This window comes from Convolutriloba macropyga, chromosome 6 (genome assembly GCF_964194025.1).
Source record: "Convolutriloba macropyga chromosome 6, txConMacr16.3, whole genome shotgun sequence".
NCBI lineage: Eukaryota > Metazoa > Xenacoelomorpha > Acoela > Convolutidae > Convolutriloba > Convolutriloba macropyga.
The window spans coordinates 54,918,014-54,934,637 of NC_134473.1; the positions used below are offsets into that span (position 1 = coordinate 54,918,014).

Here is a 16,624-nt window from a genome sequence, read left to right on the forward strand (position 1 = left end):
TTTATTCACCCCTCTACCGCTTAACCCCACTATAATTTCATCCCGACTTTAATCTTTTATGAAATTAGGACTATAAAATTAGTTTGAAAAATCACTTGGCTATGCCTCGCAGGCCATGGCCATACCTGAGCGGCACGCGGGACTTGAGAGAGAACTATAACAACTAAACATGGGACTAATTTATCCACTTAATTATGACAAAACATTCCTTTAATGTCGACTGCTGATTAGCGGGATGAAATGATATAGTAGTAGCGTGATCTTTTTTCTGCTGAAACCGGGAAAAAGTATGGAAAGTTTGTTAGAAGAGTGCAATTAAAATAAACAAGGATGCGTAAACTCTTGGCGAAATGTTCCGGGCCAGTATAGCAAGACGTAGCAAAATTAATTTGTGTTATGAAGTGGAAAAAATACAATCAAGTATGAAACTTGAAGGTTCTTTAGTAAAATACATCAAGTAGGGCTCAACAGAGAAGCTAAATTTTCTTTCAAAAATGAAGGCATCAGTAATTGCTCCGACCCCCACTTTAGTGGGAAGGGAGGAACTACATACTCAACTGGGTTTTTTTAGTTCAGTCAATTTTGGCCGATCGATATATTCATCGTAGAGATCTGTGAGTGGTATCATTAAAAAGGCCCGTCCAGCGTGTTGCTGTCACTGTTAGAGAAAAAGGAGCGTTGCTGAATTGTTTGATTGAAGTTTTTGGCAAAAACTTTTGATAAAATTTTCAAAATTCGAACTTTTTTCATCAAAAATGGCATGAAATATGCTTTTTTTCTCCAATTTGTTAAAGTTTGCCAGACGCAGTGAACTAGAAACCTCCATACAGACTTCCTAATCAACAAAAAGGCACTAGTTGCAATCGGCCGCCGTATGAAAGTCTTCTGGTGTTAAAATTTTGCAGTTTTTGCAGATTTAACTCGATAAATATACAAAATGCATCTTTGTTTTTTTGATATTTGAAGAATTTGACAAACAATTGGTCTAATTCGCAAACACTGGGAACACTTGGGCGGTTTGCTGGGCGCGCGACAAAATCAAGGAGAGGTTCGACAATATCATGGATTCTTAGAATCAGAGACTTTTTGGTTTTTATTTTGATGCAGCCTTTGTTCAAAATACTTGCTCTGTTTTTTTTAATGTTAATTACTGAAAAAAAATTTTACTCGCGGCTTCGTTAATGATAGCCGCAATTTACTTAAACTTGAGGCCAAATGTAGATAGTTTGTTTTCAGAGAACCAAAGGCTTTTTTGGCTTTGTGGAAGAGTTTTAGTAAAATTTAACTGAGTTCTTGTCTTTTGCCTTCAATTTTTATTCTTTTGGCAGTCTAATTTTGAATTCTATCCACTCAAAGATCTAAATTGCTTCCTCAGGGGGTGTAAGTGAACCTTTTTTATGCACTTGGTGGTTACCTAGTGTCTCTTATGTTATCAAACTTGTTTGTTTTGAGGAAATTTCTTTGATTTTTTGAACTTATCACTTTTTTATTTTATTTTGGACGTTTTGCTTAATCTCAGGTCAACATCTCTCCATTATAGAAAACAAACTAATTTTAAGGCAGATTTTTTTAACATAAGCTATTCTTGCTTTTGTTACTACGAGTTTTCATACAAAATTTTGTGGTTTTTGTGTATAATTGCCCATTTTTGAGGTTTTTTGTTTCTTTGGTCAATTGCCACATTATTTAATAATCTAACTGAAAAAAGCTTACAACATTTAGAACTAAACATAATTATTGTTTTCAGAACATGTGGTTTTAAGGGCTGCGAGACCGTTCCTTTCAGAATTTGATAGTTTTTTATTTTTGACCTTCATTTGTTGTTAATCTTTGAGATATGCCAAATATTGGCTAATTTAAGGTCTCAGTTGCCAACTATGGATAAATTAATGAACTTAATAAGTGATATCAGTGAATAGCTAATGGCTTTTTTACTTTCCAATTTAATTGCTAAAAAAATGAGAACATTTTCTTCAACTTATGCATTTTTGTTCTGGTTTGCGTTTTTTTCGTATTTTACAATGTTGTATCATTTTCGTAACTTAGCCTCAATCTTTAGAGCTCTTTCTAATGTTTTGTTGAACTAGAAAAATAATTTTTCTTTAATTTTTGTTTAAACGTTTTAAATGATGTCTTCTGTGCTAAGACAATTTGTTTCAGAAGAATTTTTATAAGTTTAAATACTTTTCAGTTTTGCGGTTCTTTTTGCTGTCATTTTGCGATAGTCGTTTTACAAAAAGACGTTATGATGATCAAAAGAGAGGCAAATAAAGGTTTTCTATTCTCGTTGTTAAAATTTTATAAATTTGATGGCTTCAAAACCGCGGTTTCGTAGAGTTGTTTCTGAAACTTATTAGTTCTGCTTGAATTTAATGTTATTTTGCATTCTTATGATTTTGTCTTACTAATAAGACGAACAATTAGTTTTCCAAGTGGTCTACAAACTGTGTACTCTTTTAGTCGAAAGCTTTTGTTGGCTATGAATTCTGAAAATATTTGATTTTTAAAAAAGACTTGAGATAGATTTTTGAGATTTGCTAATTTAATTCTGTTAAAATGTAGCCTGGCATCTCTATAGACAAGTCACATCACTTATGTATTGAAATGCAATTTGGTCTTCATAATTTCTTTGTTTTACTCAAATGGTCTTTGTTCTTGGTTCAACCATTTTTCATAAAATAATAGTAATTTTTGCATATTCGCCCCTTTGTTGTAGGTTTTTTGTTTTCTTTTCACAGTATCACAAAAATGAGCGTCATTTGATTTACAAATTTTGTCACTCGCAAAAAACGCAAACGAAAGTTTTTAATGTTTTTATTTAGTGATCAGCTTAATTTTTAATTGGTTGGGACATCGTTTTCGTGCATATTTTTTCGCGCAAACTTTCCCTTTTTGACTGTATTTGTCTTTTTTTTTGTTGTCGTATGACATATCCTGGATAATGAAAGGTCTCAGTAGCTCTCAATGGAAGTATAAAAGGCTCACTCAATGATTTCATTTGAAGCATAATATTTCCAATCAGTTCGAAGTTAATTCGTTTTAAAAAAGCAATGTTTTAATAAATTTTGCCCTTTTGCTCATTTCTTGTCGACTTCGCAATGAGGAAAAGTCCCATATTTTGTTCTAATAAAGTATCGATCAATCTTCTTAGCATAGTTTTTATCTGATGCCATTTTGATTTGGTTTTTAATTGTTTTCAAAAAATGGGAAAGGAATTTTTGTCGTAATTAATATTTGTAACTATTTGATTTTTATCGCCGTCTTTTATGTTAGTCATATTATGGTAGCCACAGGTCTCATAGGCCTTCTAAGTTAGACTGTTTTATTCTTTTAGTAATTAGTTGAACAATATGTAGATATGTTAATTTTTTATATATCTTCCTCATTTGGTAGACAATTAAGTGAAAAATATAGATGAGCGGGGTCGGAACTTAATGTGCGAACGCACATTACCGAGCCTCCTTGTTATTTCAACAACTCAAAACTCGGAATTCAAAAGAAGTTTACATGGTCAGAAGCAATTTTCTCCAAACAAACCACGAAATTGAAATTACGTCCTGAATTCCTTATAAATTTTACGGTAACGCCAAAATGAATGATAATCTTCACAATGTTTAGGAGCAATAATTAATGAGGACAAGCTTATGGTGCTATCTATTAGTTATCAAGAAAAGTATGTTGCTCTCTCAGACTTACTGAACAATAAAACTACACTGTCTTTGTTTTTGTACCTCGTATAGAACCTTGGTGGATTCGCTGAAACAGTTTAACCATAAACGGAGAAAATAAACTCAAAGAATTAACTCAATTTGTGTCATAAAAAAATGTAACAATTTGAACATCAGAAAAACCAATAACTCATTTTCAAGCCCAAGACACGAAAAAGGAAACCCTCAAATAAAAAATGTTCATTTTAGGAAGCAATTCACTGATCGCCAAATAAAAGTCCCTAGTCTAACCAAGACAAAAAGGTACTAGCAATCTTGTTTTGAATATGAGTGAAATAGGATTTAGCACTTCGTTTTAAAGTTTTAAACGCATAACACACCAAAAAAATACACCAAGCTGCAGTTCAACATCCTTTATTTCTACATCTAAATCATAACTTTAGTTGAAATTAAGTGCGCAGGCTAACAATAGAAAGAGCATGGGTTTCATATCTGTAAGATATGAGGCAGACTTTAAATTTCTAAACCATATAACACTTTTGTCTGTAATTTTTTGTAATTCCTTTGCGGATAAATTTTAGATATCCCTTTTCAGAGTTAAAACATGTTAGATCTCCCTTTTTTCTGGTCACTTTGACATGCTTACTCAAAAAAGAAGCTTGAGTAGTGTAGCAATAAAGTTTTGTTTGTTTCATGAGTTGATTGATCACACACTTTCATAGTAAAGCCCACATTCACTGCTCTTTCAGTTTATTCCTTCAGAATAATATTTTCCAAAACCGATTATATCTTACAAGTGACAAACGATTCACCAACATTCATCGTTAGACTTGTATAGGTTCGCATCTTTCTGACAAATTATTTCAAACCTATTTTTGATTGCAATTGGAAACTGCAGTTTTGAAGTTGCTTCATTAATAATACTATTGATTGGGTATTCGAATTATTAATTAGACTCGTTCATAAAAACACTTGTTAGCCAACTTTCAACATATTTTTTTAATCGAATTCACTTAGGCTTCTGTGTTTTGCCTAAACAATTCGCAATTGATTGCTAAACAAAAATAGCATAGCACAGTATCAATTCCAAAACCAATTCCGATGTAGGTTAAAAATGTAAAAATGTGATCTTTAAAATCATTTAATACCATCTAATAAGTACTTGTTTGTTTTTGCTATTGTGGAAGCGAATCCAAAATGATGTAAGGTTGCTTCCTATGAATGATCCTCTAGATTAAATTTCAGCTTTTGCTGTTTTCGTTTTTCCTGCAAAAGATGCATCTAATTGTAGATCGGAAACGTTTTTCTTTTTAAAGACCTGTGAACTCCAATGTTGTCGAAATCCACAATAGATATCACAGACGCAGTTGCATTCGCAGTATTCGTGAAACATACATGAAAAAAAACTTATCAGATTCTCAGGGAATCTAATTTGGTGTCAGGAAAAGGAAAATTCTTTTCCAAGTTTTTGTCAGTGGTGCCATTCGAAAACAGTTGTTGGGAAAAAAACTAAAAAAGCAAATTAGACTTGAAACCAACAGCGTATTAAAAATTATAGTCAACAAGGCGGCTCGGTAATGTGCGATGGCACATAAGGTTCCGACCCCGCCCATCCACAATTTTGGCATAATTGTCTACCAAATGAGGAACAAATAGAAAAACCAAAAAATTATTTTTTGCGAATCCCAAAAAAGCCCAAGTCTTTTTCAAAAAATTCTGTATGAACGATAAGATAGCCTCCAAAGCAAATAACTCAGTGAAGTACAAATTGATGCATTAGATTGCTGTAATATGTCAATATTAAGAAAGCGAGTCGAGACGAACAGCAAAATCAAACAACAACAACAACAAACATTAATTACATCAAAAAATTTATGTTCCTCTTAAAAACTAAACTTAATAACAAAGTCAACATACCGTCAGATAAACCTTAAACTAAACGAAAATAACTTATAAATCACCAGAAAACATATGCGACCAGTCCATAAAAAGGTTTGGTAACAATAATACAAAAAAGAACAAAAACAGTAAAGTAAAAAAATTAACTTATTTTTTTGAAACATTTAACTTCAAAGTAATAAATACCATTAGGAATCAATTAATATTACCACAAATTTACGATTACCACTGTTTCTATAGAAGGGCATTAGGACCTGTCCTTATTCATTTTTTAAAGCGGCTAAAAAGAACAACAAAGAACAAACAAAATTTCAATTGAAACTTGCCAGAAAACGCTGTCAAAACCGTCAAGCCAAATTTTGGCACTCAAAATATATTTGATTTCGCCTTCTTCAGACAGCTAAAATGTAGTACGTGGCCATTGATTAGTAAGACTAGGTAACAAGTAGACAAAAAAGCGAAGTGCTAAAGTATGTAATACTTTTAATTTTTTTTTCGAAACAAAATTACATTCAATATCATGAAAGGCATTAATTACAAAAAGAGTTATTTAAATAGGGTCATTTATTCATGAAAAGGAAGCCCTCGAGACCTGTAATTATCCAGAATATTTCTTTCATCTACAAAAAAAACGTCAAATATGACAAAAATCATATTAATTTACTTTTTTTTGTGAAAAACCGGTGTCGAAGCCAGTAAGGTCATAAGAAACTCTTTAAAAAAAAGATTTTGGGACACCAATCCCTTTTATTCCCTTGACACCCATAGTGTCATATTTGACCTGTAATTATTTAACGAGATTAGGTAACAAAAAGAAACATAAAAAGAACAGAATTTATAAATGACAGTTAGAGACAAAATTAAAAAATTCAATTGATTTCTTCAAGAAAGAGGCGTCGAGGCCGTTAAAACGATGATGTATATATTTCAGGATTTTAATATTTTCAATTTTGCCTTATTCTGAATGCTAATAAGGTGACATGAAAACTGTCAATAATGTGATAGTGTGACAAAATTAGAAAACGTGAAAAACTGGCAAATATCAAAACAAACAAAAATCTGAAATCTTGTAGTATCAAAGCCAGAAAACAATAACTTCAGGCTTAAAACTGCAACCGAATATAAATGTTAAATCAGTAGAAAGAAGAAACAGTCTTCCTTTGCTGACACTAAGCTGGAAGTTGAACAAATTAAGAAAAAAATAGAGGAAAGGTTAATTAAGCCATTATTTGTTGAAAAGTCAATTATTTTTTTAAAAAAGAAGCGACCATAAACTTTCAATTAAAAAACTAAATGCATTAGCTTGGAGCTGCTTAGCAAGCGAATTGGTTGGACCTATCACTCCTGAGCTTTGATTTGATATGTTCTGTTCTTTATTATTAAAAAAAAGTCTTTTTTTAAAAAAAAAAAAGACCGACTGATTACAACCCGATTTTTTTTGGATTTGAACAGTCCAAGAATGGCCCAAAACTAGCCCTAAAAATACTTATTGTCCGTTAGGAACAACTGATTTTTCGAATGTTGTAGATATAGATAATTTGTTAGTTGAAAACTCAAAATAAGTTTTGCGTTTTTGATAATCAGCGAGTAAAGTTAGCAAAAAACGGCAAAGTTTTAACTACAGTGCACTCTCAGCGGACTCTGAAGTAGAAATACCCCCCCCCCCCTGAGTCTACAATGATTGTATGAGTGTTGTTTGGTGGTGTACTGTCGGCAAATTTAATCAAAGTGGACTAAAGTAGCTTATTTCGTGCTGTTTTTGATGAAAAAGGCTAAATTTTGAAATGTTTATCCAGATTTTTTGACCAAAAAAAGTTAAATCAAAACAATCAACAATGCTTGTTCGACTTCAAAAATAAAATCAACGACACTATTCTTAAAAATTATAACAAATTTTAGCAAAATTGACGAAAATTCAGGCAAAAATTCCGGAAAATTCACTCTTCTTTTCTCAGAAGTTTAAACCTCGATAACTCCCTGTAGAAAACGAAAATTAAAAAAACCTTTTTACTTTCATATTCTACGCTGGACGAGCTTTCTAATGATACCAGTCTCAACTCTCTACGATGAATATATCGAGCGGCGAAAATTCACGGAACAAAAAAAAACCCATTTGAGTATATAGTTCCTCCCCCCTCAAGAGGGTCGGAACAATAACCATTTAACAACTCAGACAATTAGCAGGAAAAACAACCAATTTGATCTTTCAAATTATGAATATATAAGCATCACTTGGATCAACGCATACTTTTGGCTGAAAACAAAAAATTAAATACAAAATACAAAGTTTTGGCGATTGTTAAAATAAAAGAAAGAATATCAGAAAAAATGTCATAAACCGGGCATGAAGTTGTGTTTAATATCTTGATTTTTAGTAAAAATATATATATATATATATATATATATATATTTTCGCAGACTTTCAACAGCTACTCTAAAATGTTAGACACGCTTCAGAAAACTTTTAAATCTTAGAATTCAGATTGCCACGTTTTTCAGTATTTGAAACGCTTTTGCTGGCGCAAGTACTTGAACTAAATGAGATCATTTCAACAGATAGAAAATTGAAAAATTAAAAGCAGAAAGCAGACCACTAGGTTTTTTTTTGAGGCGATAACCAAAATGTCACGAATAAATGTCTGACAGGGGAAAACAGCTTTTAGCTTTTGATTTCCACTATATTTGCACCCCGCAGTCAATTATTTCCACAAATATCACAAAAAGTAATCTTTATCAATAAACTAGGAAACTCAAGCCAAAATTCATTAGAAATTATTCGTCAACGGACCTATAAACAAACTGAGATCAGTGAATATTGGACAATTCAACGTAAGAAGTTAAAATTTTGATTACAAAGTTGGGGACCAAAGACAGCTCTGCCCGTTTAGTTTTCCGTCGAGAACAATACTTAGTGTCGCACAAAAGTTTCACATACATTTGTGAGCAACTAAAAGATTTATTGAAGCGTTGGATAATGGTTTAAAAAAATTTACCATATGTTCAATATATAATTTTGAGCAATAAATGACGCTAAGTGACAAAAAAAACAACACTCAGTATTTTTGTTTGTCAAAAATTTTGAAATAGTTCAATTTTTAAGAAGAATAGTTTTAGCCCCACTATCTGTAATTAGCTCACGAAGACATATATAAATCATAATCTGCATCTAGTAATTGTGCACCAGTTCACTGAATTTCATCTTGAAACTTTTTTTCATTCATAAGAAATATTTGGAAATTTATTGTTTTTACCCATTTTTGAGGTATCTGTACTGTTCGATTTTGCAATTTGCCTTAAATGTTAACTTTTTATTTGCTGGTGATTTAACTATAATATATGGAGTTTTTTAAACATCTTTTGTGCGCATAATTGTGTGCCTTTACTCTAAATTCACAACAGTTGCGATAATTTTACTGCAATTAGATGTATAAGATTCTGTTAGTTCCATTAGATTAATAACTGAAATGTCGTTTCTGTAAAAAAAAAATGATGACTCTTAACATAAAGTTCAATTGCTCATATACTCATAATTTTGTCTCCGGTAATTTTTATCACAAAGTGTCAGATTTTAATTGGAAACGCGACCTTTTTATTAGCGTATATTGGATCGCCAGAAAACCGTAAAGGTCTTACGTAGAAAGGCTACTTCTGGTTTGTTATGACGTGGATGTAGTGAGAACGGGGTACTCAAACTCACGTCTTTTTAAGGACTTATACATTCCCGAATTTTTGATGAGTTGCAATAATAATTAGACAATGAACAGCTTTCCCACTTCAGACTCGCTCAAATCTGCTCTGAAAAGTGATTTAATTATTCAAACCTATTTAACGGTTGTTTCCAATTTCTTCAGTTATTCGTGCTGTTGTTAACATAGCATGTTAAAAAACGTTTAATATTTGTGACAAAGTTGGCCTTGAAAAGCGAACAAATTTTCAGTATCAAAAATAAATCAGTATTATTTCTGAATCAATAAAAGTTCATTCCTTTTGTAATACTTTGACTGATTGTGGTTGTCAGTACTTTTTTTCATAATTTTTGGTGAAACCTCCACACCGGTTCGATGCCTGAAATACATCTCGATGTGATTCAAAGTGAGCAAAATGAGCGAAAAATGTTCTGATCTGAGATTTAGAGGTCTTATGATATGGCATATATATGAGATTTTATTAGTGTCGATGCGGAAAATCATTAACTTAATCTAATATGGCCAAGAACAGTGCTCGTAGTTGTTTTGAGTAAAAAGTTGCAGCTGAAAGCTGAAACATTGGGTGGAATTTTTAAAGTGGTTCGATCACTTAACTGCTGTTCATATTTTAGTGCTCAACCGTTCCAAATAAAGCTTTTTCCCCACTCTGAATTCGTAGCAATGATCTCTGTTGTAGACATGATTTGTTTTGCTGAGGTTATCTGCAAATCGAGATTTTATTTCACAAAATTATTTGGCACATTTCGAAACGATTAAAGGGATGGAAAAATTCTGTCAAAATGAATTTCTCTAAAAAAGTATTTATTACACAAAAATTTTGTAGAAAACACACAATTTTGTAATTTTTCCCAGGCTGCTCACTAATTTTCCAGTCCACAAAATAATTGTTCTTTCTTCAAACAATTATTTGTTTTGTATACGCAAAAGTCAAAGAAACAAATACACGGGTCTTTAAAATCAGCATAGCTGTTTTAATAAAGAGCGTGATAAAATTTTTTAATAAACTCGACAGGTATGTTGGGAGCCTCAGTTCTAAGCACAGACTCAACGAGCCGTTTTTTATTGCAAGTTGTAATCCAAATAACTTGAAGTTTGATGGACAATCGAGCCAGTGCGATGATTCCCACCATTACAGTATAATCAATTACTCAAACACTTTTAAATTCTTTTGCCTGTAATTGGAGATAAAATAATTTTTCAAATTTTAATTTTTTAACCGCCTTTTGTTGTCGGCTTTCTTGGAAATTAAAATATAAAATTTCCCCTAGAAAAATTCATAACTTCAGTTAAATGTTTATAATTATGACGGTTGCGGTTCAATCTTTCGAAATTTTATTTTGACTATAAATCGCTTAGCAGAACTGTTATTGTACAAACTATGGGTTGTTGGATTTTTAATAACAGCTAAAACCGTTTTCAAAATCACATTAGATTTCAAAACAGATAGAGGAATTGTGTTCAAAATGCAAAAGAGTAAAAACAAAAATGTTTTATCTAATGATGATCATGTTTCCAAACATGACGTTACCCTATCAAAAGTGTAGGGGTCTAGACTTTTGCTCGATTTTGGAAAAAAAAGCCGGCAAAAAACGACACAATATAATCTCAAAACCTGACGGAAGTAGTTGAAAACCCTTTTCATTGCAACAAAACAAGCGAAACAAAAGAAATTAGTTTTAACTTTATTTTAATAGTACGAAATCATAATCGTCCTAAAAACATTCCACCTCCCAACATAATTCAATCACAAGTGATAAAGGCAACTGAAGAGTTTCGGCCTTTAATTTGAAGTTTAATTCTGAAATTTTTTGAAAGGTCAACAGCCTTCTTTGACAAAATACTACGCATAAAGTTTTTATTCTCAAAGAAAATAAGCGTATAAGAAAAATAAATCCATATTATTTAGAAAAGATACTAAAACGTATCATTATTTACATGCCGCACTTCAAACGGCGTCGCGATCTTGTGAAAACGAAAAATCTTTATTTAGAATTAACTCTTATGAAGGCACAATTTTAGTTGCCTGCCAAAGTATGTCAATTGGCTAAATTTCACTTTATGAAGAAGAATTAATAAATCTTTCGTTCATTTGATCAGGCATCAGACCTTTGATAAAATTTTGAGACCTAATCTTGAAAACCTACAGTTTTGAATTATATGCAGTAAAAAAATTCCACTATTCGTTAAAATAATGGAATCAAAAAGTTGCTGAAACGAAAAAAACAGCAAAGGAAAGAGATGACTAACTTACAAATAACTGACAACAATTGCGAGTAGACAGATACGACACATTTGCTGACAAAAAGTACTAAGTGCCAGTAAGTTCGAAAATCATTTTTTCTTACAAAATAAATTACTTAAATCTCACCAAACATTTCACATGAAATGCAATTTATCAACAAAAATGAAACAAGTAAATGCATTTTGCAGTATATTTAGAGACAGTATGTTTTCTTTCTAATTCCTCTAGCTCTGTTTTTCTCTAAGTGGTTTGAATATATTACATTTTAAACATTAATTGGCGCTTTCAGGCATATATTAAATGATTTCAACAAAAAAAAGATTTCAAAAATTTGTTCGAACCAAAGTTACTTCAACCAGAGTCATATAAATTTGCTTGAAACATTTGCTAATTTAAGTGCGAATCTGACATTGTATATAAAATATTTTGACGCGGAATTCAATCCGGCACTACAGAGATCTGAGACCTTCAATTTGGGTTAACGTTTTACAAAAAAATGTCACTAAAAAGATTAAAATAATTAATAAGTTTTGAAACAAGAAAAATTTGAGAGAACTTTGGGGCATATTAAGCTTCTGATATTGCAAAACAGCAAGAAAAATCATAAAATTATATTGTTATATCTTATGGCTCTCTAGAGTTTGCCACAGTTGAAGGAGCCCGGAAGCATTTCTGTATAAAATCGCGAAGTCCTGTTTCAGACAGTTTTTGTGGTTACTATTTGCATCTGTCTTCCAATCGCACGTTGATATGCGATTTTAACGACAATTCTTTTAAGAGTATGGCATCAACGATTTTTGCATCCGGAGTCGTTTGACCCTAAATTTGTGGCGCAATTTTGAATCATCCGTAATTAATCCCACAATCAATCTTATTACATGTGTTTTTAATTTGAGGTTGCAAACCTCAAAAAGCCGATTTTCGAAACGTATAAATGAGCAAACGTAAGCATTCGCAACAAAGACAATACAAATGTACTAACACAAAGTTGTCATTAGATTTCACGTTCTCAACGTAAGTACATTTAGAAGATTAAAAGTAATTACATTCCGTGCGCTTTTTAATTAAGACGCACTTTTAAAGTAAGTGAAATTCACGCCTAGCGTATTTAAAATCCATGCCGTTTGATATTTACAGCTGTTATGTAACCAGAGTTCTTCAAAATAAGATGATTAATTTTCACATATTTTGATTTTTTTCACAAATATCCCTCAGCTTTCATTGTGAAATTTAATTGCACAAATTTTTAAAAGTACGTACAAACTACCTTTTGAATTGACCAGCTAAAATGGCAAATAAATTTCATGTGAACTCTACTTACGAAAGATAGCAAGTAGATTTCATTAATTCTTGAGCATTGTCCACAACCCCCGGTGGGTCTAAGCCCAGATAAGCTTGAATTCTTCATCTTAAAAAACAATAATTTTTCAACCATAAAAGCTTTTTTGTCTTGCATCAGTTTAAATTTTTTGTTGTTCCATCATACAAATAGATCATACAAATAGATCGTGCTGGCAACTGATAATAATTTAGACCAACATCAAGGCCAAAAACCTTCCAGTTCAAAATACCAATGATGGCGATTTTGAAGTGGAAAAATTTTGGCCTTGTGATACACTTTTTACGAAGAGTAAGTACGATTTCAAATTTCACCAAGATATGCTCTGAAAGTAAAAGTCAGAACGCAAATTGGGTTTGGTTATCAGTAATATACACTGAACCCACTAGGATCTAGTTCAACGCTGTTTATAATTATTGATCCAAAATTGAATCCCAACTTTGCGTGCTTTGAAACAGCAATAACCGCTTAGAGCAAATAACATAAATTATTTTTCCTCAGGTTGTGAGTTATCCCTCTGCTGAAAGTGAATCAGAAATGGACAAGAGGCTCAAAATACCAATGATGTCTCGATTACGTAACCAGCAACTACATGGTGGAGATTACGGACTCACAGCAGCTAAGCGACTCAAGATCCCGATGATGTCACGATTACGTAACCAACAGAATGACTTCGGTGCTATGTCGTCAGTGAGCAAACGACTCAAGATCCCCTTCTTGTCTGCTGTCCGGGACCCAACCAACCCCAACTATGAAGCTGGTCTGAGGTTACAGCGAAGACTGGCAGCCAACGTTATGCAGCCAGAAGACCTATATGAAGAATTCCACTGACAGAAGAGCAAAAGGACCAGAATTTTACTGTGAACTAAAAAAAATAGAAACAGATTTGAATTTCCACTCAATCTGCAAACAGTATCTACTCAATGAAAGCAATATTAAAAGTATAAATTAAAGTGTTTTTAATTGAAAAGTTTGAATTGAAAATGAACAGTGAAATTCTACCTGTTAACTTCCCTTTCTCAATTTTTAATACAAATCAGTTTAGAAAACTTGATCATCACATGCGAGTGGTCACTAAAGGCAACATACCATAAAAAGTATTATACAGTTGAACAAATATAAATTATTGATTTTCCGTTTCTTACTTGCGGTAACGTAATTCCTAAAAAATTATGCGAAATTGTGAACTTTTCGATTACATGATTCTGGAAAATTAATAAATCAGTCGATTGAAGTGTTCTCAATAAACGCAATTTTGTAAAAGGAGTAAAGGTTGCTAAAATTTCTGCGGCTTTCAAGACCTGTTTTTTGGTATTTTAGGCCTTTAGTGCGTGCTTCAATCAGTTATTTCTACAGCAACTGCAGATATATTTAGAGCAGTTTTGCCATGTTTGTCATCGGACAAATAAGTAACCTAAAATTAAATTACACAAAGACTGAATTTATCAATCGTCTTGAACACAATTCACAGATTTTTTTCATACAGTTTTAGCATTTCGACTAAAAATTTTTTAATTGTATCTTAAATTGAACTGCTAATTATAGATCAAGATATTTCTTCAGTATTCTTCTTTGACAAAAAAGTAAAATTTCTAGAAGAATGCAAAAATGTTATAATATTCTGCTAGATCCTTCAACTAATCAAAAGTTTTAGGAATAAACAAGAGTTTTAGTATAAGATTACTAATGTGCAATTGACAGAAAACGCTGTGCTTGAAACTGATAGCCACTTATCATCTTTTAAATCCAGACGATCCACTATATTCCGACCCCATTTTTTCTTTCTGACCACACTTTAGCGGCGGTAAGGGACTGTACGCTCAACTGGGTTTTTCTTCCAGTTTTGTTGATCAATATATTCATCGTACTGAGTTCTGAGTGGTACAATTAGAAAACTTGCGCAGCGTAGAATACCAATTTAATACGATTTTTTTAATTTTGCGTTTTCCGATGAGCTACCGACGTTTAAAATTTCTGAGATCATCAGCCTCACTTCCATTGTTTCGTTCAAAACTGGATCAATTTTGCTACAATTACGAACAAATTGTTGGATTAGCGTTAATGGTTTTACGTTTAAAGGTTAAAAAATTAGTTGCTGATTTGTTTTGAAACGTCTGCTTCCGTTAAAATATTTGCTAACTTTTGAAAACTTCAGTTTCAATTTTTCATGAAAAATGGCACTAAAAATGCTTCTTTAGCCTACTTTAACCGTCTTCAGATGTAGTATAGACATAAAAACTGCTAAAAGACATCTTTGTTTAATCAAATGAGGACTATTTGAACCTCCAGCTCTCAAACTAAGAAATTATTCTGGAACTAAGCATTTGCCGACCTTTCGCTAATTAAGATGGACATAAATTTTAAAAAATCACCGCCTAATTTTAATATGTTAGGATCTTTTTCGGCCAAATTTTCTTTAACTCAATCATTTTGAACAATTTCTTTTCTTGCCAGCCACAGCAACGGCAAAGCGCGTTGTGGTCTCATCAGAGATTTTTACATGATCGTTCAAAATTTGAGTTTTGCTGGATTTTGTCCATTTTTATAACCGCATGGCTAAGTCTCATTTTTCAAAAGACTAGTTAACTATTTAAAGAGTCAGTTGTGAAACTATCCATTATTTTCAATCCATAATGGCTCTTGTTTTTGAATTTAATTCGTTTCAAAAACAGCATTGAGTTTTTAGTCTTTGCCATCTTCACTTTCAGCTTGGTCTTATTAATATTTGCTTCTTTTTAGTGAAACAAAAATTAATCTATATCAAGATTTTTTTCTGAGGGCCCATACGACTTTCGTTTGAAAATTAAATTAGTGAGTTTTTGAATCTTGCTACTTTCTTAGCATTTTGTCTGTCAACCTGTAACTCGTTTCTTTTGTTGACACGTCATTTCTTTTGTGTAAAGAGAAAGTTAAATTATTAGCGATTTCATGCTTTAAGTGTTTTTTATGTGATTGTTACTGACAAAGATTCTCATTCAGAGTTCTCATTAAAATATAGTTTAGTTCCATTAGAGGTAGAGTAGGACTTTCTTAACTCCTTCAGTTGACAGTTGATGGTTCCATGTCCTTAAAGTTTTCTGTTTTATTAAACAATTTAATTTTGGAATTTTTGTCAAATTATAAATCATTCTCATTCATGACAGCTCCCAAACACTTTCTTGTGAAATGAACACTAATCTCTACTGATAACTGAGTTTTTAATGAGTATTCACAAAAAAGGCTTTGTTTTCAAGGAACTCAACCAATTTTCCATCATTGCTTTGTCCACTTGTTACCTAGTCTAGTTGAACCTAACTCCCATTGTATTAAACGCCTTTTGTTCAAGCACAGGTTTATTTGTTTAGTTTAGGCATTATTATTATTATTAATATTATTGATAATATTATTTTATTCTTTAAATCTTTTGTATCAAATTTTCTTAAAGATGGTTTGTTTTGTCCGTAATTAATTTTCTTTTTGTTTTGCCTCACAGTCTTTTTATTGGCAGGTGTCAACGGTCCTCTCATATGGAACTAGTTCTCTCAATTAAAAATTTGAATTCATGACAATTTATTCACTCATACACCTATTGTTTTCATACGGTGATTTTTAGGATATTTCCTTTCTCTGATTTTGTAGACAATCAAATCAGTGTTGATGAGCAGGGTCGTAACATTGTTAGAATGCACACTACCGAGCATCCGTGTTGTTTTTTGTCGTTTTTTTATCGTGTTCTTGGTTTTGTAGTAATTATTTCGATAATTTTGGAACGGTCGAGTCAGCTGACTAC

At 32.0% G+C, this 16,624-nt stretch overlaps 2 protein-coding genes across 3 annotated transcripts in view; both read left to right on the top strand.

Moving 5' to 3' along the window:
• Positions 1-13,873, top strand: part of LOC142341057 (uncharacterized) — a 92,999-nt gene extending 79,126 nt beyond the window's left edge. Inside the window, exon 2 of the mRNA XM_075391899.1 lies at positions 13,357-13,873. Within this exon, the coding sequence (XP_075248014.1) occupies positions 13,357-13,686 (330 nt within the window). The 3' untranslated portion in view covers positions 13,687-13,873. The remainder of the gene's footprint in view (positions 1-13,356) is intronic.
• LOC142341776 (uncharacterized) overlaps positions 1-16,624 on the top strand; it is a 645,707-nt gene that overhangs the window by 177,329 nt on the left and 451,754 nt on the right. The gene's annotated exons all lie outside the window — the stretch shown is intronic.